General features: G+C 42.3%; 1 protein-coding gene across 12 annotated transcripts in view; it reads left to right on the forward strand.

Moving 5' to 3' along the window:
• The window catches only part of rims2a (regulating synaptic membrane exocytosis 2a), a 154205-nt gene that overhangs the window by 79445 nt on the left and 52233 nt on the right, over window positions 1-22527 (forward strand). For 9 of the 12 annotated variants that reach the window (XM_026184927.1, XM_026184928.1, XM_026184925.1 and 6 more), the window contains exons 3-15: window positions 6284-6495; window positions 7772-7891; window positions 9335-9434; window positions 9561-9684; window positions 11844-11890; window positions 12175-12287; window positions 13251-13298; window positions 15305-15435; window positions 15764-15956; window positions 16296-16449; window positions 17424-17450; window positions 18882-18950; window positions 21231-21369. In XM_026184927.1, coding sequence (XP_026040712.1) covers window positions 6284-6495; window positions 7772-7891; window positions 9335-9434; window positions 9561-9684; window positions 11844-11890; window positions 12175-12287; window positions 13251-13298; window positions 15305-15435; window positions 15764-15956; window positions 16296-16449; window positions 17424-17450; window positions 18882-18950; window positions 21231-21369 — 1477 coding nt within the window. The remainder of the gene's footprint in view (window positions 1-6283; window positions 6496-7771; window positions 7892-9334; window positions 9435-9560; window positions 9685-11843; window positions 11891-12174; window positions 12288-13250; window positions 13299-15304; window positions 15436-15763; window positions 15957-16295; window positions 16450-17423; window positions 17451-18881; window positions 18951-21230; window positions 21370-22527) is intronic. The other 3 variants (XM_026184935.1, XM_026184936.1, XM_026184931.1) reach the window with 1 other exon arrangement.

The raw sequence follows: 22527 nt of genomic DNA on the forward strand, positions 1-22527 counted from the left end.
TCTTTAATGGACAGTGTTACATAATGGACAGGCAGGAGGAGAAAGCGAGATGTTTTGGGAGTTGTGGCTGTAAACCGAAACAAAGGGAGCTGACTTTAGAATATAGAAATGTGTTCCTGCAGCAAATTGTATCTGCGCTGTTAGCATTGACAATACCTTGCTGGTATTGCGAAGGAGTTCAGTTTAGCAAAAAAAGAAAAGAAAAATAGCTCTGCTGGTTTTTATTTATTTACTTATTTCTTAAATCAAGGACTGCTTAAACTTTAAAATAATAATGTGGATCCCTTACTGAAGTGGTTTTCTTACCGTCTGCTGTGACTGATATGTTTGCATCTCACATTTCTTCAAGTATATATATATATTAAAAAAACAACATCCCACCAAGCAAGCACACACTGACTGAGAGAAATGCCACTTTGCATAGAATCAACATCAGAGGCAGTCGTCAGCTTCTCCCTGCTCCTCCTGGTTGACAGTTGTTGTAATTGCGAATTGATTTTTTTCTTTTTTCTTTTTTCTTTAACTTTTCCTGGGATGTAAAACCAGGAAAGAGGGAGGAGGAGGAGTGTTAGGGGTTAGACTATAGAAAGGACAAAAGTACAGTGGCACAGCTCGCCTTTGTCGCTGAATGGTAGATGAAATGTTTAATGCAGAGGAGAGCAGTGGAATTTGGTTGGCCTGCTCTGTTATGTAACTGTTCTCCACTCTAAGGCGAGCAGCTGAGCACCCGGCGCTACATTATTGATGTGGGAGTTTCCAGATTTACAGGTAGCCGTGGAGCAAAAATAGGGAGAAGGCAGGTTGTTTAGAGGGTCAGAGTTTCTGTTGTTTCTGTGTGCGTCTGTCTGCCTGCCTCCTCCGCGGGTCACGCTGCGTAGGAGAAAAAAACATAGGGAAGAGTTGAACTGTTGACCTGGATAAGTATAGCTTCCTATGCTAGGTACAGAACATACTCAGACAGCTGATTATGTGGAGCTTTATTTAGTTTTAATTGGCAGTTTCATTAATTATTTTCATCTATGACATAACTAAGGCTGCCGTGATTCGGTGCATGCAGGGAGTCTGATAAATGGGTCAGCAAATTGTACTGAACCATTTATTTTAAAACAGTGTGTACGTGTTTGCGTAGTAAGTTTAATTATGCAATAATTAGAAAGTGCATTCAAAGCTAACGCCACCCCCGATGTGCACATGTGACCCTCAAATATTTTTCAGCTGGGTCAGATCAAGCAGGTGTTTTTAATGCTCCTAAAAAAGGAGCGAGAGAAGAAATATTCCTTCTTGCTTTGTTTAAAAAACAAAAAAAAAAAGCATAAAGAAGGACTTTGATTATTTACCACAGTGAAAAAAGTGAAAAGTGAAAAAAAAAATAGCATCAGAAATCTGCCAACAATACGAAGAGCAGTGGTTTCGATTGCACGTGAGACAAACGAGGGCGGAAAGCAACTTTTTTTGCCATATGTTCCCGTCAGCATCTTGGGGGTTTGTGCATTCAGCTTGACTGGACAACGAGATGGGTGTGTAACAGCAGGCTAAGTAGCGAGCATCCCACACTCTCCAGTTTCTGGTACCTAGAAGGGGGAGAGGAGGAATCTGTAAAGAAGGAGGATGAGGGGGGCTGGGGGTTGAAGGGGACGAGTTAGACTGGAAGAGAAAGGGTGTGCCAGCTGTAATGGGCCTGGCTTGTGTCTGTGAACGTAGGAGACTGATTTATTGCGATGGTCCTCTCCCTGTGTTTTCCTCTTTATTGATTCCCCTGACATGCAGTCTCATAATAGTGCCCAGCACACAGAAAAGGAGAGGATGGCTGGCTAACTGCAGCAGACAGGTGGACATTGTGTAGTGACAACCTAAGTTACATCCTCATTAATGGCTTTTGGGATCAGGTTTTGCAGCTCGGTAACCCTACTGGGTTTGTAGTGTTTGGCCTCATGCTAGATCTGAGAAAGATTGTCTTATTAATCCATCCTTTCTCTACCTGAAAGGCATTGTTTTTGGGCATATTAAAGAGGGTTAGTTTAGGGTTAGTTTATTAGAATAGATACTGATTAATATTTTGAGCTTACCAGTAGCTTAACATGATACTGTTTCACCTTTGTAGCATGGTGGCTATGTTTAAACATAGACATTGTTTCGACCTGCCTCTTTTCTGCTCTCACCTCTTGAATTGTAGTAAAAACAGCATCAATAATTAATGATCCAATTAATAGTTTACACTGGTTTTTATTGAGCCGTCAAAGTGATGGAGAGCCTGCTGGTGGTGAACTCCGCCACTGCCTGCGCGCTGCCTTCGACCTGAATCAGCACTTTGCGGGGCCTCGGAGTCGGAGCGAAACGGCAGGGCCGGGCGCAGACTGCTGATACTCACAATTTATGGCCGTGATGAGTTTCCTGCTTGCTGAAAAATCAGACAGTGCCTTAAAGGGGGAATGGTGCCCATTTGTGGCATGCCGCTGTTAATAAAGCTTCAGGGAAAGTAAGGAGAGAAGGCTGGGTGTGTCTCGGTGCTCACTCAAATTCTTTTTCTAAAACATTAAGAGTGGGCTGGGGAGGGGCCTGAAGATGGAGGCGTGCCACAGGAAGAAGAACACACATAGGTGGAGGTTGAACTGTAAATGATGGAAGCTTGAGATGAGCCACATAGTGTCTATATTCATTCAGTCTATAGCTCCACATCAAACACACTACACTCTCATTGGAGAGCAAAGTGTGCTCTGGTGTTACGCTGCTGACAGAAGAGCAGCTGAAAGGCAAAGGAGGTAATTACTATTGTCAGCTGTTGGCGAGAGGGCCACGGAGGCCAAAGCCTATCTGGGGACATCCATAATAGTTTATCACAGCACATTACTACATACACTAAGTAGTTGCAGTGCTTCTTTAGAATGATGGATGGATAGTAATACAAAGGGTGTTGTTTGGGCTAAACTGACCTTGCAGCTTGGTCACAACAAAATTGCAAGTTGGAAAATGTTATTGAAGATCTTTTTCTTTTTACTATATTAAAGGGGGAATATTATGATCTTATTTCTTCTCATCATTTCTTCTTGGACTCTTCCAGTGTAGCTTTGTATGATTCACAGTCCAAACTAATCCTTATTTGTCATATACTGGACTAGATTGTGCTCTTTCTGAAACAAATCATTTAAGTTCCTTCACCTTTAAGTGAATTTTCTTCTGATTCACAAAAAGAATAATAAATAAAAAGTCTTCTCCCACTGATATCATATAGAACCAAGAGTACAAAAAAAAAAAATCAGTGTTTACAGCAGTTTGACACTTGAGATTTTGGCTAATATTGATTACTTATACATACTGACACTACACTGACTTTGTTATTTGAAACTTGATTTGCAACCAAGATAAAATATGGATAAGACAGGACATAAGATACATTGTGTTTTAATATTGAAAAATATTGAAAAAGAAAGCTAGGAAGTTAAAAATTAATTTGAAGCCAGAAACAGACCTTCTGTTTAAGAGCCACAGTTCTGCAGGCATGTCTCTTTACGAGAAGCAGATTTTCTTTTAAAGGTTAGAGCCTGAGAGATTTATCAGTGAGCCAGTATTATCGGCCGATAGTAGTTATTTGCTAAGTGGCATTGGCGTTTATGCCAATAAATGAAAATTTAAAAAGTAAAAAAAAAAGGGAGAAACACCTTCAGTGATGTTATAAGTACCAGAGCGCACTCTGCAACTTTCCAGTTGGCCACCTATGTTTGGAAACACAACAGCCAGCTGATCTGAGCAGAGTCAGGCAGAGCCTGTATGAGTGCATAAACAACTGGAGATAGCAAATGTTATGGAAGGCTGTTTATCCTTTGTGTGTCTTAATGGGAAAACCTTTTTTATTTCCGATCCATCGGAATATTAAATTTCAAAATCTCCAAATAATTCTGTACATATCTGTTAAGAAAGTACTGAACCCCATATTACCCCAGTGCAATGAGGGATTATTTAAGACATTTCTGGCTATGTGTATTCACAGTGACCCTGCAAACAACGTCTTCCATGCAGGTTCTTTTTTGTCCTGTGCTGAAAATTCTTTCTCTTTACCCCTGTCCAGTCCAGCCTCCCACCACCTCCTCAGCCTCCACATCTAGCAGCATATGCAGTCTATTTTTATGCCTTTCCATCAGCGTTCCCTGATTTCCCTGAGATTGAATCCTGAGCCAGATAATACTTGAAGGAAGCCTGTCCTCTATAGATCCATTAGGTTCTACAGCTCTGTGCAGGGGAAGTGAAGTGTGGCGAATGTGATGTATGTGGCCCATGGGTTAAACAAGTCGAGTGTTTTCAGATGACCTCACTTGTGACTGCAGCCCTGAGGTCCGCTATTGACTTTGTACATCTGTGCAAACACACAAGTCTACAACAGCATGTTTGCTGCCAAGAACACGTTGTGTGTCTGTATTATTTAAATGGCCCATTCTTCGGTAAATGTTTTAATAAGAGCAACTTTATTTCCCCTTTGTAAAATGAATTGGCATCATAGCTGAATATCATTTAAATGAATTATGCATTGTAATGGGATGCTAAAATGATCTTACTGACTGAAGTCCTGGACAGAGAAGAGCAGGATTTGACTCTTAACTTGTGCCTGTCTTCACCTCCACACTGCTCTCCCCTGAGAATCTCAGCACTACCTTTGGATTCAATATTTTTTGCTCTTTTTAATTAGCTTTAAATGTTAAGCTTCTTAATCAAATTGAAAGTGCTCATCTCACTGCTCTGTACATCCACACTGGAGAACAGGACAAACCCTGCAGAATCACAAAGTTGCTTCTGGAGATAGATGGATAGTTTTGATTGGTTCACATTTGTCTTATTAGAAGTCTTCCCTTTATAACTGATTATTGTCCTGAAGGCACGACAAGAGTAGAGAAATGCCCCAGAATCCTTCATCCTGCGATCGTAGCCACTTGCCTGGCTTTCTCAAGGCCATGTATCCGTCGATGCTACGGCAGAAGTTGTAATCAGAGCCTCATCTTTAAAAGCTCTCCCCGGTGCACTTTAGATCGAGGTCAGTTAAGGTTGTGTGGCATTGCAATCTGAATCCCCAGTTAAACACATTAGAGGTCTGCCCTGCTCCCTACTATAGATGCAGCTTCTTTAGAATAAGATAGCAGTGTGCTGACTTTGTTTCAACAAAACAGAATCTGGCCCGAATGTTTCTGAAGATTGCGGTCTGAAAAAAATCAGAGGAATGTAACGTGGAACGTGTTTTGATTGAAAGCAAAGTTTGCCTTAACTATATCTGAAGAAATGAAGAAAGGTCTATTTCTTCACCTGCTCAGGAGGGGCAGCTAATCTGAGGAAGGCTGACTAAAAGGGAGGAGGATGGGAACTAAAAATTCTTGTGTGATATGTTTCATGAACTGAGGGGACAAAGCCGGATTATTTTGAACTGTGAATCATGCAGAACTACCTATTAGCCAAAGTATTGTAAAGAAAACAAAACTTCGCTCTGTGGCCTATATGTTATCTTAATGAGGCTCTTTTCTCTTTATAATTATACTAAACATATTTATTTATTTATTTCAAATGGGCCGTTTATCCTTGCCCCGCCCACTCCTGGTCTATTTGTCTGTTTATCAGAGGTTCCTAATGTGCTGTTGGAACACATGTAATACCTTTAAAGGATTTGAAGCTTCAGATTGTGCTTTTGACTTCAGCCATGGCTTGCGTCTTGTTTAGTTTTCTTAACTGTGCAGTGCTAAACTCAATCCATCTGCGTCTTTTCCTTCTCTGCAGGGATTTTAGGAGCGGTTATCTCTCTTGCTGAATTATGGGAGCATGTGAGCACTCGTGTGTTTGCGTGTGTGTGTGTGTGTGTGTGTGTTGGAATGTGAATGACTGGATGTCTTATTTCGAGTTCTCTGTGTGGGTGTGTGCGCGCGTTAATGTCTGTACTTTGTGGCGTCCTCACTTGTCCCTCTCGATGTCCTCTCTCGTGTGTATATGCCCTCCCTCCCACCTTACAGGAGATTTGGATGGCCATTGGTGGGACCATGCGTCATGGCATAGCAGTGAGGCTTCCCCACTGTCTTTGGTGAGACATGTGGAGCCCTGCGTTGACCCTCCCTCCCTACCACCCGCCCCCTTAAGCCCACCTCTCTCTCTCACTCTCTCTCTCCTTCCCTCTCTTTCTGTCTCTCTCTCTTCTCTCCCCCGTCCCCTGTCCTCCCGGAGTCTTTTTGTCATTTCATGTTTCCTTTGTTTTATTTACACCTTTGCATGTTGTTTTTTCTGTTTTTTCTTTCTGTTTTTTATCCCACACCTGTAGGGGACAGTCAAAGGGGAAAAAGAAAAACTATTGAGCAGGCATTTATGTCCGAGGCGACACACACCTTATCTGAGAGGCAAAAGAAAATGGTGCGCTTTGGGGGACACTCATTTGAAGAGGACTTGGCATGGTGTGAACCGCAGGTTAAAGACTCGGGAGTTGATACGTGCAGTAGCACTACGCTAAACGAGGAGCATAGCCATAGTGAGAAGGTACTGAGACAATCTAGCCTGCTTTTTTTTTCTTTTTTTTTTGTTATGATTATTATTTATGACCTTACCCATCCAGTCTTTGTTTGCTCTCTGTCACCAAGTGTAAATAGGTGAGATGTCTGTTTTATGGATTTTATTTAACGTTGTATAAATTGATTTCTCTTGCGATTTTTAAAAAAATTGATTTATTGTTTTTGGTTCGGTTACTTTTGGCTCCACCTCGGTGTTGCCTTAAAAATAAAAGTCATTTGGGGACACCCTCTTTGCTTGCTACTTGTACTTGCTGTATTGCTCCCCAAATAGAAACTACACCTCTTTACAGTAGCTGTAAAAGACTTGGGCATTGACACACAACCTCTCTGTTTGTCATGGCACTCAGGAATGTGGGTCTCTCCTAGTTGCATGCTCGTTTTTTTTCCTCCGTATGTTGTGTTCTTGCTCTGCAGCGGTCCTGTTTAGTGTAGTAGGAACACCCTTACTCGGGCCCGTCCCCTCTCACTCTGCTGCCCTACCCCACAGCACCCAGTCCAGACAGATCCTGTCCCCTCTGCCCAATTTTCCACTCACTTCTATAGAAAAAAAAGACACAAACACACACACAAACAGGGAAGATTGGATTAGTTTTGCACCAAAAAAACATTTGTTTTTCTTTTTTCCCTTCCACTGCTGCATCTGTGATATCACCCTGTGTCTCATAGCTTTATTCTGTGCTGTCTGTTTTTCATCCTTTTTGATCTCTAATGTGGCACCCTAGGATCTACTTCATCTGTATCACGTCTACCCCCCTCCCTCTTTTTTTTTTTCACTATCTGCTTTTCCCCTCACTACTCCACTTGATGGTGGCCATGTGTTTGTGTGTAGCAAAGCACCAGAGTCACACTCTGGTCTTCCTGCTCCCGTTTGAAGAGCTGGTTTTAGGAGGAGTGTTGAGGCTGCTTGCTTTACTCTGCATGGGGCGCTGCATGAAGCTTAACTCCACCCTCACACCAGCAGGTTCACACAAACTCTGTGAGACAGTAAATGAGCTGTGTGTTACTTGGAGAAATTTCAGATTTTCCTTTGAACGCTTTTGGCCTAACAGATAAAACTGCATCACCTGGAGTTTAAATTACTGAGCTATCCAAGTTTGTGTGAACATTCTTCCCCCAAGTGAACAAATAAAGTGCTCCCTTCACGCCCTCCTTTCACTGTTTTGTTGTCTGCTTTGGTCTGAAGTGATCGAACTAAAATGGATGACTTGTTAAACAAAAGGTGTGTTGTTGCTCTGACCTTGTAGCACCCAGTGACGTGGCAGCCGTCCAAAGATGGGGATCGCCTAATAGGGCGCATTTTGCTCAACAAGCGCATGAAAGATGGAAGTGTGCCTCGAGACTCAGGTGCTCTGCTCGGTCTGAAGGTGAGCTTGCAGCCTGTGTGGGCGTCATTTGCACTGCACACACTCATGTTGAACTGCCATTAGAATATCCTGTTAAAATATGCATATTTAGCACAGTGACTTTAACATTTTACCCAGTAGGGTTCAGTCAAAAGGATCAGTGTTAGATGTGGCATTTAGGTGGAAGGTTAAAAATTTTGTGCCTTTTTTTTTAGGTTTCTTCACAGCTTTCTGTTGTTACATCATACAGTAGTACGAGTCACTATTAATAGCCATTATATTCCTGATGAATATTAATAAGTGTTGTTTGATACTGGGCTCTCTAATCTTCTGAACTCATTCATACTGAGCTACTTCAGTGAACAGAATTCAGCTGCTCGGAGGAAACAAGTCGGAGCAGAACCTCCCAGTATTGTCCCTGCAGTTATTCCCTGTTTGTGCATTATACAGTACCATCACGTTCTAATGTAAATTTACATTCTTTGCTCTCTGTGTGTCTTTTTCTCATAGTTTTAGTGCTGCCTGCTTCTTATTGATCAAATTCTTTATTGATTGCTAAGTCAGTTTCCCTTTCAGTGTCTCCATCTATTCAAAAAGCATATACTTATTTTTATATAGATAGTAGTTTTGTTTTATCCTTCACTGTTGTGTAATTCTGTCGGTGGTGCGTACCCTTAAAAAAATAAGAGAGCGGCCGAATGTCCACAGGAGCATGGCAGCAGCCGCTGGAGAAAGAAGCGAGAGCGGCAAGATGGGGAAAAAAATCATTACTGATTAAATGAGCCTCCTGAAATGGCATGTTTGTGTCTGCTCAGTGCTTCTGTGCATTTCTGTCCGCTCAGCAGCAGCCACCCAGCTCCACAATCCAGCCAGTCAGTCCATCAGTCAGGTTGCCAGCCTCGCCCTCACTGCCCATCTCTTTCTCTCTCTTATGCTCTCTTCATCTGCAAGCCTCCCTCTCTCTATCTCCTGCCTGTTACATAAAGCCATTTCATTTAGCAGACTTCCCTAAGCTCCTTTGTATGTTGGCATTCAGCTGCCATTAAGAGGGGATTTTTATTTGTATGATGCCAGTGTAAGCCGAGGAGAGTGGAGTACAGCAGCTCAGGACTGTACAGTACAGCTCTAGCCCACGGCCTTGCACTGTTACAGAACCACGGTACAGCACCGGAGTTTTTCCACGGGGAACAAAGCACAGTCCTGGACAGTTTCTGAAAAGATTTAGACTTTTAACACTGACCTTCTCCCTTCCAGTGTATTTCTTGTGGTTTCAAACCTCACAGGCAAAAACTGAAGCCATAACATCAACAGAATGCTTTGAGAAAATAAGTCCATGTTTTTCTATGAGCTGCAGGGCTTGCACGCTAATGCGCTGCATTAAATCTACAGTTATTATGACATAGCTCGACTTTTGTTTCACAAATGCATTTTAGTACCAGCGCAGTCACCTCTCTGTTTCTACAGGTGGTGGGAGGCAAGATGACAGAATCTGGTAGACTTTGTGCTTTCATCACTAAAGTGAGGAAAGGAAGTCTAGCAGACACTGTTGGACACCTAAGACCAGGTATTGAAAAACACATGCACACATTTATGAAGAAATTAAACTGGCAAAATTCAGCTGTGACGACAGTGTGAGCAGAAAGGATTAAGATCTTCCACGTGATGCTGAGCATCTCTGGTGTTTTTGCAGGAGATCAGGTGCTGGAGTGGAACGGGAAGCTTTTACAAGGAGCCACATTTAAAGAAGTTTACAATATCATACTAGAATCCAAGCCGGAGCCGCAGGTGGAGCTGGTGGTCTCGCGGCCTATAGGGTAAGATCTCGCAACCAGTGTCACACATGCAGACACACATTGTTCTTCACAACACAACTTTGGTGATTTTGGTGTTAATAAGCAACAGGATGCTCTCGCTCACACTAACCAAGGTGTTAGGCATGGGTGAGAATTTGCGCTGCAATTGTGTTACTTTTCCATACAACACAATAAGCATACTGAAGCAGACGAGTTCACTAGATGTGTTAAAATTGTGATTTGAAAATGTAATTTTTAATTAAGCGAAGCCAGGACTAGGATCTGTCAAGGGCATCGACCTTTTTCCCACTATATGCTGGGATAGTTTGTGACCCCCAGAAAAGGAATTGTGTGTTTAATGATAAAACTAAATATGGTGCAGGACGATAATTCAGACCAAGGAGAGGCACTATAAGAAAAAAACTCTTTTTTTGATACATACCGGTACTCAGAACAGGGTGAGGTCTCAGTGATGGGAGAAGCAATTATCTGGTTCAGGGGTGTCAAACATATGGCCTGGGGGCCAAAGACTCCCTTCCAGCCCACTGGATGGCCTTGGTAAACGTGAAGGAAGGAATAGATTCTGTGCTTCAATGGTCATGGTCATTCACACTACACCAAAAGGTACCAAGTAATAAATAAACAAAAAATATCCTGAACCTTTCCCTATCTCCAGTACAAGTTTCTGTGTTTTATAGTGGGTCCAAAGTTAAAAAAAAATCAATTTCCTTCAGCAACATTTCTTTATCATGTGGAAAAATGAAGATTTACTGTTGAAGTTCTTTTTTCTTCTATTAAGATGTCTAAACATTTCCATGTGTGGCTAAACTTCTTCACGCTGACAGAAGGGGAGTTTTTACTGGTCTGGCCCGCTTAAGCTCAAACTGGGCTGTATGTGGCTCACGATGTAAAATGAGTTTGACGTCCCTGCTCTAGATGAATCCTGACATCTCAGATCAAGAGTGGGATTCATCTAGAGAGGGGCCGCTTTATTACACATACCTCCACTGCATATACCTGGAATCTGTGTCTAACAGCCAGTCAGATGAGAAGCAGAGTATAACTTCTGCTCCTGTTGTGCTGTGTGTGGAAATGCATGCTTCAAGTATTTCTTTAAAAACAAAGGATAGAATGGGACACACAGACAGCTCTGAGACACACAATTCACATTTATAGATGGATTTTGACAGACATTTCAGTATTTTATGAAACAGACGTGATATGAAAAATATTTGGAGTGATGTTGGAGAGCTCTGTATGTGTGGCTGAGGACGCACAAACAGACTTTGCAGTACTCTCTGCAGTTATTATTATGGGAAAATCTGTGTGAAATGTAAAGCATAAAGTTTAGGTTATATTAAATCTATATTAAGTGTATAAACAAACCTACTTGTATGAGCATTCATTCTCCCGCTTTGACCAATGCAGAATTTACAGGACTCTGTAGGATATGTTGTTACTCTAATCTTAGTGACTCATATAGTTTCATTTAAATACTTTCAGTATTTTGTCTTCCTAAACTCCTAAATGCAAAATACCAGCTACAACAATAAAAGACTTGTCCCTGCTTCACTCTCACGTTGGTGCAAACCATGCATAAATCTGGACTTTAGCATTAGTCAGTATTTCAAAGAATCACACTTTAGATTGTACCAACATCTCTTACCTATTTGATTTGATTTCGCTGTAAAACTATTACAGTGCCAAGATCTGTAGGTTTGTGCCACATAGCTGCCTCTGTGACTCAGAATAGCTTCATATTTTTGGAATGTGGAGACTGAATCTGAAGGGAACATAGCTCAGAATGTGTTTGCGAAGGAGCTGTGCCGAGCTGTTTATTCAGCATCTGTTCCTCCCTCCCTCTGGCTCCGGCTCTGCCATTTCTGGCCTCATAAGGCACCAAAGAATGCCGGCCGGCAAAAAACTTGAAAGCCCGTCACATTGTTTATCCTCTACACTCCGATTGCTTTTGAAAGACAGAGGCACCTTTGCTTTGTCGATTCCTAGGTCTGACCTGCTTTGTGCCATTGAGGGGGCCGTTGGGTGAATGAAGACTAATGTGGTGCTTACGGTCATTAAAGCGCAGTGCATTTGGTATTAGCTTAAATTGATCCGCTCCATCCCCCTCCTTCTCTCCTGCTTCTCACACTCTTTCACTTTCTTTTTTGCTTTTTTTTCAGAGATATTCCAAGGATACCAGACAGCACACACTCACAACTGGAATCAAGTGAGTTCTGTCAACATTTTTTCCGTGGGTTTGACAGTGTGCCGTTTGATCCTATTAATCATCCCAGAAACACCAAGTGAAGGAAATGTCTGTTTGGCGCAGATTGCGTTTGTCACCCTGCCTTTTTATCTTCCCCCACATGGCAAGATTTTTGTGCTCTTTTTGCGTTTCCTTTCTTTGTATGTTCTTGCTACAATCTCCAGTTTTCTCCCTGTGCGGCGCAAAAACTACAAACAGCAAACAGATGGGTGGATTATCTGACTGTGTCGTCTGTGCCCTGCCAGGTTCGAGTTCTTTCGAGTCTCAGAAGATGGACCGTCCTTCCATCTCTGTCACTTCTCCTATGAGTCCCAGCATGCTGAGGGACGCCCCCCAGTACCTGTCAGGACAGCTCTCAGTAAGTGAGCTCAGCTCCACATATGGGCTACATGTAAAAGCCGGGAAGAGGATTGGATTGTTAGAGAGGATTTAATTGCTTTTGAGATCATAGATGAGCTAGTAAGTATAATTTTCCCATTGCAGATTCATTATGCAACCAATTATTTTCTTTTTTTTTAGTTTAAATCTTAATTCAAACCCTTGTTAAACGTTGTCAGACTCAGCAAACTCACTCAGCCTGTTCAGCTGGCCCATCACCAAGCCAGCACAGGACTGTAGATCAGATTACGTTGTGTGTTGTTCATTATCCAGTATAAAAACCCTCCTGGGGTAAATTTGGTAAAAAGGCTGCATTAAAATGAGATAAATCAAATCTTAAATTTAGGATTCAAGAATGTGCTTTTCCTGCTCTTTCAATATTTATGAGAGCCTCATAGAGTATTTGGTCACCACTAAAACATATCCTACACTGTATAGCGCAGCCTTTTCATCCACTCGCTGCTTAAAGTTCTGGATTTTCACGAGAGGGCCGACCTTGAAGTTCGCAGTGGACTAATCACTAAAACAGTTCAGCTCACTGGATAAACCTTGCAAGACCTTGATGAGTAATTCTACACAGTAAGGAGCTGTCTGTATCAAGCATCGTCTGTGGATAACAATCGTGTTTAACGTCACTGTGACGCAAGCTTTGAGGCGGAGGAGAAAAAGGTCTAAAAGACAAAAAGATCTAATTGTGAGCCGCTGATAATTTTCTCCGAGGACCTATGCAGAACAGGGCAGAGCAGCTCAGGGATGAGTAATCTTTGAGAAAGCAGAAATTTAAAAAATACAAAACCTGCTGGCTTAATTCTTTCATCTAAATGACAAATTTCTGTTGTTGTGTTTTGGGTGTATTGTGAGTTGTTGTGTTTTGTGGTTTTGGTTTATTGCATTTTCTTTTCTTTCTTTTTTTTCTTTTGCTGTTTAATTTATGCTTATCCAGAGCCAAAGCCTTAGTAGAAGAACACCGCCTTTTGCCCCTAGGGTCCAGGTAATGGGCCCTGTGTGAAGGGCACAAACTCTGTTTGGTTTTTTTTGCTCATTGACTGTTGACTGGCCTTTTTTTCTGTTTCCATACTTTGGAAAATGCATTCCTGGGGAAATGGCAGCTTTGAGTTTCCCTCTTAGTGCAGTGCATTGTGTCATTTTCCTTGATTTGATTTCTTGGTATCATTCTTATGATTAGAGTTCTTATAGCTCATTGTAACCCATACACATCATTATCCCCAAGTAGTGCATGCTCGACTAATCGGAGCTTATTTTAAGAGACGCTCTTGCATTGCCTGATGTCTTTGGACTGACTTCAGTGATTGACCTAATTGAAACAGTAGTTTAGTATTGTGTCTATGGCAATGCTGGTCGGTGTCTCTGTCAATCTTTCTAGGACAAAGATCTCTGTTTTTTCTTTTTTCTCCTGCTTCAGTGTGACGTGAACCCAGGCCTCGATAACTCTAACCCTGCACGCATACACAGAAGGGCTCCCCCATGTGCGAGTTGAAGTGATGCTAATTAGCAGATCTGAGCTGATGGCTGTGTGGTTTCATGTTGCAGTGAAAAGATACTGAGTTCACCATCCTCTTTGGAAAGCCAAAGCCAAAACTGCATTTCCCCCATTACAGATACCAGATTTAACGAATAAGCAAATTGTACCTCCCAAATAATAACTCCAAACAGAGCGAAGCCTGGAAGGCTTCTCTTTGCTACAAGCTGCCTGCTTTAATATCACTCTGTCTTTTCTGTGGTTTCTGTTTTATGGTCATTATTGATTTAGATAGCCTGAGGGTTAATATTCCTGTGTTAAACCTTAGATATTTATTTCACTGTTGTGTTGTTTTGCTTAAGCGAGATCTTAGCATCATATCCTATGTGTCGGTAATATTGTTGGTGTGTGTAACAGAGCATGCAGAGGAAAGGGTGCACTGCGTGTTTTCCAGATCAAACATATGAATCGTTCAGGTTTATGTGTGTGTCTACATTAATGTTGTTAAAGCCAGCATGTTTCAGTAAACTGCTTACTTGTTAGTTGGCTGTATTGGACACACTGTACATCAGACTCAGTAGTATATATTTAGGTGTTTTACTTATTGTTGCTAGTTTTTATGGTGAATCTTACTCTACATTTGAATTCATATTTTGCAGTATGTGGCATTTTGGTGGGCTAGAGATTACTTGGTACAATTTGTTTTTCCCATGAGCCCCCTGCTGTCTGTTTCGACTTGTCTTGAATGCTCTTTCCTGCATTGCTGCATGAACGGCGAGTCCTCTTAAACAGTGCAGACCCCTATCCATAATCATATTCTGAATGAAGTATGGACCAGAACTTAGAAGTCTTACTTCTCATTTCATCTGATTTCTTTTAAGGCTTCAGCTGGCCTTTTATTTCTTCTAAGTTTTTTCTCCTGGAGTCCATACTTTTCTTTTAGCGTGAACTGTTTGATTCCTATTGCAGCAGCATGACTGATTTCTCGTTATCGATCCCCACTGAATACTTGGGAGGACCCTATTAGAGATGCCATCATATAGGTAGATGGTGGGACAGTGTTAATTTTAGAGCATGTTGCCTTTAGCATTTCACTACAATTCACTCCAGCTGTAAAGGTCAGTTCCATTTAAAAAACTGTAATCAGACACACTTGAATACTATAGATTTAAAAAAAGAAACATAAGGATTAAATTAGAACACGAAAAGGAGAGTTTTTGCATCTTTAAAAATCATTATCACACCATTTTAACATTGATATAGTTTTAGTTTATGAAAATGACATCCTAGCAATTGGATACCCTCCTCCTTTTTCCTAAAGGGTAAATACAGGAGAAGACCCCGCACTGAGGCTTATACTGATTGAAAAGGTGTTGAACTCAACAAAAGGATATAGATGCATATGTGAGGACTCGATGAAGTTGTCTTCTCCTGCATTATTCCCTTTATGTGCTCTCATTTGTGCTGGCCCTGAGCTGTCTCTCAGCAGGCTGCCTCTGCTCTCCCCCCTCCCCCAGGTCAAACTGTGGTATGACAAAGTGGGCCATCAGCTAATCGTCACCATCCTGGGTGCCAAAGACCTGCCACCCAGGGAAGACGGCCGGCCCAGGAACCCTTACGTCAAAATCTACTTCCTCCCTGACAGAAGGTAAGAGTAGAAACAGTTCCTCTATTTCAGGGCATAATTTCCCCGATGGTAGAAAGACACTAAAAAAAGATTATGCACTAAGGTCAATTTATGGGAGGCATTGATGTGAGGTTTATTTCATAATTATGCTCTTATTTTCTTATTAAGTAATTTATTCTTATGTATTGATGAGGAATGCAGAAAATGGACGTTAAGAAGCAGTTAGCACGTTCACTTTGCCATGTCGTTCCCTGCAGCTGCATGCTGTGGTGCTGTGCTCTGTGCTGTGTCGTGTGATGGATTTGTTGTATTCGTGGCTCTTCCCTATCATGATTGTAAATAAAAACAGTTTGAATTATTGTTCCTCCAGTGACAAAAGCAAGAGGAGAACAAAAACAGTAAAGAAATCCTTAGAGCCCAAATGGAACCAGACCTTTATGTACTCGCCGGTGCACCGGCGGGAGTTTCGGGAACGTATGCTGGAGATCACATTGTGGGACCAAGCCAGGGTGAGGGAGGAGGAGAGCGAATTCCTGGGAGAGGTGAGAAAACCAAACCCAAGCCCTCACAGAGACACTCAGTAACAGTATCTCAGCTTATCCTCTTGAATGGTGTCAAGCCTTTAAGAAAGCTGCTGGCCATCACAAAGTGTTGGGTGGTCCAGTCCTTGCCTATCATGGATCAGGAACTTTCTTTTTTTCTGTTCGCGTGTGAGTGACAGAAAGGGCTTTTTTGGGGATTTACATTTTCTGTAAAAGCTAGCATGTTTTACTTTGCCCTGATTCCATCAGTGAGAAAAAAAATATGTGAGCTTAAAACATTTGGAGTGAAGCCATTTTTTTAAGGAGAGAAAATTTACTTGGGCCTTTTACTTCTGCCAGATCCTGATTGAGCTGGAGACGGCTCTTCTCGATGACGAGCCACACTGGTACAAGCTACAAACACACGACGTGTCATCTATCCCACTCCCACGTGCCTCCCCGAACGCACAGCGCCGGCAGCTCCACGGAGAGAGTCCAACGCGGCGGCTGCAGAGTGAGTAACACCTCTGTCGCTCAAATGGCCCCAAAATGTGCTGAAAGTGACTATAAGAGTCAGAAGGTGGGCATCCTGTAGGAAAAACATTTTACCTGCTGTAATGTAAAGACATGTGACATTCATTCACAGTGTGAGATGGAAGCAGGTCAGCTGATTTTCTAATACCAATGCAGATACATTGGCTTCGGGTATCTGCTGATACCGACTATCAGTCCATTACATGGGTTAAATTAATAATCCTTACTTTGAGTGAGAGACAGGGGGTCTTTGTTTTAATGACTCATGCTTGACTTAAACATTGCTTTCCGAGCTTTACACTCAAGCAAGGTTACGATAAATGAAAGATTAAAAAACACGTTTGTTTTTTATCTAATTCATTTGCACCCTGCACAATATCAGAGTGTTTAATGTACTCTACTGTCACTGATGGTTCTCTGCCCTTGCTACGTATGCACCTCCTCACACCCCGCCACACACTACCAATGAGACAGGTGAAGCAATGACAGCAGCTAATAATGTGGCCTTAAGTGCAAAAACACATTTATACCAGCTGTGGCATGATAAGAGAGAGAAATCTGCAGCTATCAGAGAAAGAGTCAATGGAGGTTTTTACTCGTGTGCGTTTTGTAGCTTGTCTTCATGCGCGTTTCCTTATATTCCTTTTTTATTACTTGAAGCTTGCCATCATACAAATATATCTGTGGCGACAGACTCATGGCACCGAACACTCAGAAATCTAAATTTTAGCACTGAGATAAATGAAAACAACAATAGGTAGCTTTCTGATTTTTGTAGTTGTTTCAACAAACAAGGAGCCATATATATTTATCTGATCAGTGCCCATGCTGTTTGCCTGCTGGCCTTTTCTGTTGCTGCTTCAGGTCATCGAGGCCTTTACGGCCGTTGTTATTTCTGCATATTTTGTTTCTGTTGTCCATGTCACATCTACCTTACTGCTTCTGCTTTTACAGACAAAGGCTCTTATTCACACAACTCAGGTAAAGACCTTTGCCCTGCCAGACATTGCAGCTTTATGGAGCATCTGAGTGTCGTCCTCCTCCTCTTTAAACACACACCCTTGTGCCCCAATTCTCCACCCCTTTCCCCCCTCCCCCTTAACAGCTGACGCTTCTGCTGCCTTACGTGGATTTCTGTGCGGAGGTTTGGTGTATATTTTACACCGCTCGTTCCTTATCCACACAGAGCAGCAGAACCACAGACGCTGTGGGGAAACGGGGAGATTTAGGACACAGTGGTCTCTCCTTCTCTGTGTGTTCACCTGTTAACTGCCTCACAACCCCCACCCTGTAACCCAAAACCAGATTCTGCCAATCTGTATTCAGTCCTAATGTGATGTTATTAAAACCCGAGCTGTCCGCCCCTCCTGACAGACATAATTGGCCTATGACCACCTGCCTCTCCTCTGTCATGTATACTGTTTGTTATTTGGCCTATTATGAATATTTTCCTCTTAACAGTTGCACAGATTACCATTGGCACACTCTGCCCATTCTGCTTTTGCTTGTGTTTGTGTGTCTTCATTGTGAATATCTTCTTGAGAACGGCAGGCGACTGTGTTGCTTTTGTGATACTTCTTATTTACTGGCCTAATCCTCTAACACAGTTGGCATATTTACTCAAAAAAATAAAAAGAGGAAAATAATATTTGATTATCTGCATGCATGAAATATACAATACTCTTTATATAGGATATTTTTGACCCTTGTCTTACTATTGTTAGAGTCTTTGGCCCTCATACCTCCTAACACGCTTAAGAGGACTGCGCTGCAGTCCGTTATGCCATACGGCTTCACTCCGCTGCTTCTTTCAGCCACGGGAGGCTGGCTCGCTCCCCCACTAGGACGATTTTCTGGGTGTTGGTGTTAGCGTGAAGTGAAAGAGCTGACAGCTGTAAAAAGTTTTCAGCCAACTGAGATGAGAGGTTGGGAGCGGCACTGCCAGAGTGCAGCACTTGTCATTTCTGAAAAAGCACACGTGTCCAGTTGATTTAAGTTGAATGAACGGTGAAGGCGGTGGGGATGCGTTGGGTGGGGAGTGGGGGTGATAAGGCTACGGGGGAAGGATGAGGAAAGAGCTACACGGCCCTATCACTTCTCCCCGTCTCCACCTTTACGTGTGCACTGAATGATTGACTGCGCCGTTTCAAAGTGCCACGGCTCAGATGAAGAAGGATCGGCTGCTCTTGTTGGGATCGAGCGGCGAAATGCTGCATTATTTGTTTTAGTTGGAGGGTTCACTTTGACCAGTGAGCATTACAGTCAGAGCAGGGGTGACTTATTATTTGAAAAAAAACAAACAAACATCTAAATAAATGAAAAAGGGAATGAAAATGACCTCTTTCTCTCTCTCTCCCCTCTATCTCCTCTTTCCTGCTTCTTTGCCTTTTGGTCTGTTTCTTTCTCTCAAAGGATCCCAAAGGATAAGTGACAGTGAGATCTCAGACTATGATTGTGAAGACGGCGTTGGGGTAATAACAGGTAATAAACAGTTCAAGGCCATATTAAGAAGGTCATCGTTGTGTGGCGTAAGTGAATCGAATCCACTCCATTTCACCAGAGCTGCATTACGATTCTTAATAATGTACTTAGCTAACCTCACTCACGTCGCCACCGGAAAGATGCTTACACACGTCATCACATCTCGCAGTATCGGGCTAAGATCCTGCAACCCATCAGCAAACAACAGCAGCAGCACAGTTAGGGAGCAGAGGGCTTTTTTGTCTGCCTCTGCACTGCTAGTTGCTGTCCTTGCTAAGGCTTCAGCAGCACGCCCACGCTACATCAGAAAAGCAGAGACAGAGCTGCTAACAGCCAGAGAGAATAAGACAGGGGAAGGGGAAAAAAAGACTGAGAAGTGCTTGAAATTTGCTCACATGAAATAATAACTAGGAAGAAAAATTATGCTGAAAAAGACAGTGAGGGCTTAAAAAAAGGCTTCCTTTAAATTTTAAGCACAAGGTTGCGTTTGAGGGCAACATGTGCCTGTCTTTATATAATCGTTAGTTCTCCTTCTCAGTTTTCACAAAAAGACCACGGGACATGCTATATTTTTTTTTGCAATTAAGCTTGATGGAAACAGCTACCTGCACTGTTTGTAGGTCGTTTCACATCACTCACCACACAGAAGAAGCGAGTGGAAAAATGTGAGAAAACAAACAGGAGAATAGACAGTTTCTGTAGCAAACTGCGTGTCACACACACACACACACACACACACACACACACACACACACACACACACACACACACACACACACACACACACACACACACAGACATTCAGACCGGCCTGCCGATGATACCGCAGCTGAGGGAAATCCTCCTCCAGCCTCTTTAAAATTCTCATCAGCCCCTCACTGCCTCTCACAATGCCAGCCACCCCCCCCCCCTCACTTCATCCACAGTGAAAGGAATACCCCTTCACTCAGCCCTGGTTGCTCCCTCCCCTTTGCTCGGGCTCCACTGCATCTCATCTGCGGTTTTTGCCGTTATCTGCTTCCACAGTTCAAATGGGGAAGAAAACATTTTACTTTTGTTTTACAGAACATACAGTACACACAGTACAGCTACTATAGCTACTAGTAGCTACTGTAGAAGACAAATGGGCCTTACAACTGAACATTTTTAAGACTTTTTACATCTGTGCAACATGTTTCATGTTGCTTTAACCCTCTGCTCTTTTGCCTCTTTCTGCACCATTGCAGCCAGTTCCTGTTAAAACCTATTAATTGTCAACAAAGAATCTCCTCTTTGCATCTGCAACATGTCAGGAGGAAGAATAGATTTAATTTGGCTTTGCATGGAAGTTGATTGCTGCGCTGCAGGAAGCTCACTAGTGGAGCATCTTTTTAAAGAAATGACAAATGTTTTCCTTTGAAAATTTAATTTACATCATAATGGAGTGAAGACATTGTGGATTGTGGTCATTTTTTTTTTCAAATGTTTGTAGCTTGTATTTGTTTATGTCAATAAACAAATGGTAGGCTTGGAGAATATGACAATTTACTCTATGGGTCATTTAGCCTGACACGTTTAAAGAAATCTATTTTATTCTATCTACGACACACAAAAGAAAATCTTATTAACATGCGACTCCTTTAAAGTGAAGGTCAACATTTCTTTCTTACCTTTCCATCTTTTCCAACTTGGAATCAGGCTTTTCTTTAACTCATTTTAAATATTCTATACACTCTATTGAATATCAATCAACATTAATAGTTCTAAGCACTGACCTTAACCGTGGCTCTTAGCCATGTCTGATTATCGGTTAATGAACTCTTTCAAGTTCAATGGACTAATCAGTCTACCAGTGAAAATTCATTATAATCTTTCAGATTCTTTTGAAAGGCTATTTTCATGTTTAATGCACAGTGTTAAAACAGCAGATGACTTACACCTTTATGGAAACCCACTCCTCATTTTTTGTACGATAAAGACTCAGCATATCAAAATGAGTCTGTCACCTGTGCAGAATGGCTTTTAGCTTTGCAAAGTTTGACCAAGATTTGCTTTACTCCTCTTAGTTATTACAGACAGTGGTCAAACTAAGTCTGCAAAAGCAGCATTCATTATTGTTCATTAACCATATGTAGTTAGTTAAATAACTCAAGTAAAAAGCAAGTAAAAAGCAAGTAAAAAGCATACAAGTAGCATCTCTGGTGTTGTGAGGGAATAAAGGAATCGCTTAAATAACGCTGTACCCTCTCTCTCCTGCTCTCTCCACCCCCTGCTTCTCTTTATTCATTGTTGTTTTCACAGACTACCGGCCAAATGGCAGAGACTTCCAGAGCTCCACGCTGTCGGTCCCCGAGCAGGTCATGTCTTCTAACCACTGCTCTCGGTCAGCTGATATAAACAGGGTGCGGTCGCGCTCTCCCAGCGTTCCCCCACCCTCCAGGTAACCAGTTGCTCAATGCACCAAAGGCCCGACATGTATAGTTTTTGGTAGGTCTTTTGTACATCGTAGTGTTGTGCTTCCATGCTTTGGAATCGACAAAAAAATAGGTTCACTAGTTTAGCTGAAACGCATGCTGTTTCAGGTTACTTTCAAATTCGCCACCTGTTTTGGTTGTAGCACCAAATGTTGCTATATTTACTTCAAAATAGCACCTCAACCCTCTGTGGTGTGCAGCGTCTCTCCCGTTTCCTCTCATGGCCTCTGTTAAACATGAGGCCATGTGCCTCTTGGACAGCAGGGGGCAGTATGTAGCATACATAAGGGGTGATCAGTCCACTTCTGTCACACAGCAGAAGTCTGGACCAAGCACTTGACCTTAGGCCTTCTCAGTACAGTTCCTCTGCTAGAGTGGAGCACCACAGTTTGTCTGACGACAACTGCACACCTGACCGGTACACACACGCATACACTTCAGCTCACACTTATGTGCAGCACATGCATCTACTTATTTAAGCATGAATGTGTAAATGCTGACCAGCGCAAGACGAGTAAGTACACAGTGAGCTGTTTATGTATGCATACACCACAGCACAACGCCTTTTGCCTTAAACTCTTCTTCTTTGTCCGCACTTTCATCTTTAATGTGATGTAGTGGGGGTTTTTTTGTGTTGTTTTTTTATTCAGGGTCCTCCTGATACAGTAGTGTGGATTCTCCCCTACTTGTGTCCTCAATCTTCATCTACTCCTTATTTCCAAATAAGAAAGTGAGAATTAACGAGCGCAGGAAATACCCGATTAAAATCATCATTCTTAGAGTTAAAAATAGCATTGGCACAAGCTAAAATTCCACATGAGCACCAGCCTCGGATGAGACTACACTCCTGAAAGACAAGTGCACAAGTTTGAATCGAGAGACTGAAATTCTGCAGGAAACATTGGGAGCCAAAGAAATGTTGCCAGTGCTGAGCACATTATACAGGATTTGCATGTACTGTATTTCACTATCTTTATGGAAGACGTGGTCAAGGGGGAGTGGTCAGTTATCCTCCATCAGCACTTATTTTCTGTGAGCTTTGGAAAATATTGCTCCAAGTGTCCAATTGTGGCCTTGGCACCGCCTGGTCGGAGCTATTCCCACCCCCAGCCCACCCTGCACCC

This window comes from Astatotilapia calliptera, chromosome 11 (assembly GCF_900246225.1).
Source record: "Astatotilapia calliptera chromosome 11, fAstCal1.2, whole genome shotgun sequence".
Classification (NCBI taxonomy): Eukaryota; Metazoa; Chordata; class Actinopteri; order Cichliformes; family Cichlidae; genus Astatotilapia; species Astatotilapia calliptera.